Raw genomic sequence first — 3340 nt, 5'->3', positions numbered from 1 at the left:
ATATAGGAGTGCGTAGGACATCAAACGAGCCTTAATTTAAATAGATACCTATAGGCCTTATACGAAAGGATATTAAAAATCTACCTAATAAGCTATTATAGAGGCTAAGTTTATATAGTCGTTTTTCCACTAGGCTAAACCGTACCCTAGTTCGGATCCCATTCGGATATATGTAGGAACGGGCGCTGAGCCGTTACACCCGACGGATACCACTCGGGCCGGAGGCGCGACAGCCACAGGGATAGAGTATATAACCCTGCCAGAACCCTTGTGTATCCCCCCAAGGATTCGTCTTAATCTACTCATTGATATATAGTGCCTATCTGCGAAACACCTCACAAAGTACTACTATTAACTTTTAGTAATAGGCTAATTTTAGTTAGTAAGGTGAAACTTTTTACATAGTACTGTATATAGCGATCTTCTTGTAAGAGTTTAGTATTCGCTAGTCTGTTTACAAGTGTTTAGGCTATATATGAGTACGATAAGAGACCATGGAACTGCTGAAGCGCAACGAACTACACTGATTCACCGACTGCACACCAGCCAACCGCTAACCCTAAGAAAGTACTCAGTCGACCTGTACATCTCTTCAAGGTCACATGTGTCCTCATCTAAACATTCATACTACTCTTTTTAGCATCTGTAGACTCATTACGATCATACTAAACTTACTTGATGCTTATAGTCTTTGTTTCAACGAAATGCAGAAGTCCCTGCCGTCCACCCTCCCGTCCAATGCCACTCTGCTTGTTGCCGCCAAATGGAGCAGCAATGCTGAAGGACTGAGAAGAGTTGATGTTGACATTGCCAGAGTCAATTTGCTTCGCAATGCGGAGAGCACGGCTCGTCGAAGCAGTATAGATGCATGCTAAGAACGTATTAGTTATGTACATCTTAGGCGTTTGAAGTGTAAGACTTACCAGATAGACCAAAAAAAGTGTCGTTAGCCATCCTGATGGCTTCCTCTTCTGTTTTAAAAGTCTTGATAGTAAGGACTGGGCCGAAAATTTCCTCGCGGTAAATGCGAGCATCGTCCTTGGGGTTAAGGAAGATAGTTGGCTCCACATAGTATCCGGTGTTGGAATAGTTGTGGCGCTTTCCGCCAGTGATGAGCTCGGCCTCTTGCTTTCCAATCTCGAAATACTTCATCACGCGTTCATATTGCAAGCTGTCGGCTAGTGGTCCAAAGATCGTCTTTGGGTCCAGAGGCGATCCGGTAGTCTGAGATACTTGTTCAAACCGAGCCTTCAGCTGCTCAATAAAGTTCTGGGCAATACTTTCCTGAACAAAGACCCTGCTTGCTGCTACGCATGCCTGGCCAGTGTTGAAAAGAAAGTTTAGGCTGTGATGTTGGAGAGCGTTGTCCAAGTCCGCATCGTCGAAGATCAGACTCGGAGATTTTCCACCGAGCTCGAGGACAACTCGTTTCATATTGCTGTATCTTGTAAGTTCGCTGTCGGCTTTGAACACCATATACCCAGACATACCTTTTTGCTGCAAGTTCTTGGATTTTTTTCCCGGTATCAAGTGATCCCGTGAACGATAGCTTGTTGATGTCCATGTGAGCTGACAGCATCGCTCCTGTAGAGCCGGCACCAGTGATGATATTGATGACTCCTGGAGGGAAGCCGGCCTCTTTGATTAGATCGCCAAGTTGAAGCACGCCAATTGGAGTCTTTTCCGATCCTTTGTAGACGACTGTGCATCCAACAGCGACAGCTGTAGCAACTTTAGAGCCGAAAAATCCCGGCGCCCCGTTCCAGGCACCAATGCCAGCACACACTCCAATGGGGTCGTACTGGACAACCTTCGAGATTGTCAGCTTATGTTTAGCAATATAAGAATACCACTCACCCTGTAAAAGCCATCGTGCGCCGGATATTGCTCGCCAAGTAGTTTGTCTGTCCATCCAGCATAGTCTGATTCAAGTATTAAAGTTCTGTAGGTATAATGGAGCTGGTGAACTTACATCTAAAGGCACCAGTGAATATTTTGTAAAGCATCTTAGTGGTAGAGATGGCCTGGCCCATGCACGTGCTTTCCCAAAGAGCTAGCTCATCAGCATGCTGATCGACCAGATCTGCGAACTTTAGCATAACTGTCGATCTTTGCGCCGGTGTCCATTTGGACCATTCTCCGTGGAAAGCTGCTCGCGCTGCTGCAACAGCTTTGTCTACATCTTCCTGACCAGCAACTTGGAGCTGATCTGTTACAAGCGACTCATCGTGTGGGCTGTAGACAGCCAACGTTTCCTTGTTTTGAGCATCTACATACTTTAGGTTGTGAGTTAGCAGTCACAGAGAGCTTTTTTCATGCTGAAGTTTGGATCAATACCTCATTGTTGATGAAGAGTTGGGTGCGCATCTTTTCTCTCTTGATATTGATTTTGTTGCTTCGTAATGTTCAAGTTTGATAACCTTTTGCCTGATTGCTGGTCAGTCAGGAAGAACCTACTTATATAGGTGTTCTGCTGTAGGATTACACATTATCCACTATAGTCTGCTAATGGTATCGCTATCCCAGCTTGCATACGCCGGACCAAGAAATCGGAAGTACTTGAGACATAGGTATAACGACTGGGCCTTAATGGATGTTAGACTTGGGTGATAAATCCCTCCTTCTACTATGCGATGGAACTATTATGCTCAGCATCCCTGGCTTTTCCTAATTGTTCGGACCATAATATTCGTCCGACGCAACGATACGATTCTAGTAGGTTAGCCCTGGTACCACTAGCACCTCGGATGAGATTTTCGGGCTTGGTCAATGGGCCCGTGGGTTACACTATAGTCGGAAAAAAGAGTCGGACGAAAGGTTTGTCACTAGTCGTGAGCCTATAAGACAGATGCGATTGTTATAGATAGCTATGCAACACTACACTAGGGTGGCTGGAAGTCGTCAAACTGCTGCTCCGTAAAAGGGCTAACATTAGCCGACGGGCAGCACTTTACGCCACACGTCTAATTGCGGAAGCGGCGATCGGTAAAAGAAGAATGGCTAAATTGCCATCATCGAAAGATGCCGACGTGTATGCGTAATCACCTAACACGAAATTTAAGGTCGTTATTATGGCTGCAGAGGAACAATCGAGTATTAAACCCGTCAGCAACTTCACATTTCTGCGGTCGTTCATTCGCACTTGGACCACAGAGTATTCTGAACAATCTTGAGTATGTAGTGTCCTCTTTTTGAAAGGCATATATGTAGTTGGGCGAGCTCGAACGCCAGCGTCGTGACAATGTAGCCATTTCTAGGTCTCAGTGCCGGGTGCTTCAAACTGCGTGCACAGCTTACACCGCGACAACACGATAATGACGGACTGCAGGATAGTCCAGGT

At 45.7% G+C, this 3340-nt stretch overlaps 1 protein-coding gene across 1 annotated transcript; it reads right to left on the bottom strand.

Moving 5' to 3' along the window:
- Nucleotides 1-614: 614 nt before the first annotated feature.
- Nucleotides 615-2367, bottom strand: COCVIDRAFT_37363 (hypothetical protein; the record flags this gene model as incomplete). Its single annotated transcript, XM_014701746.1, has 7 exons — nucleotides 615-627; nucleotides 676-871; nucleotides 924-1438; nucleotides 1491-1810; nucleotides 1858-1922; nucleotides 1973-2276; nucleotides 2338-2367. 7 exons carry the CDS (start codon nucleotides 2365-2367, stop codon nucleotides 615-617), a joined length of 1443 nt encoding a protein of 480 aa, XP_014557232.1.
- Between the last annotated feature and the right edge of the window lie 973 nt (nucleotides 2368-3340).

This window comes from Bipolaris victoriae (genome assembly GCF_000527765.1).
Source record: "Bipolaris victoriae FI3 unplaced genomic scaffold scaffold_37, whole genome shotgun sequence".
NCBI lineage: Eukaryota > Fungi > Ascomycota > Dothideomycetes > Pleosporales > Pleosporaceae > Bipolaris > Bipolaris victoriae.
This window is presented reverse-complemented; position numbering and strand designations above follow the sequence as displayed.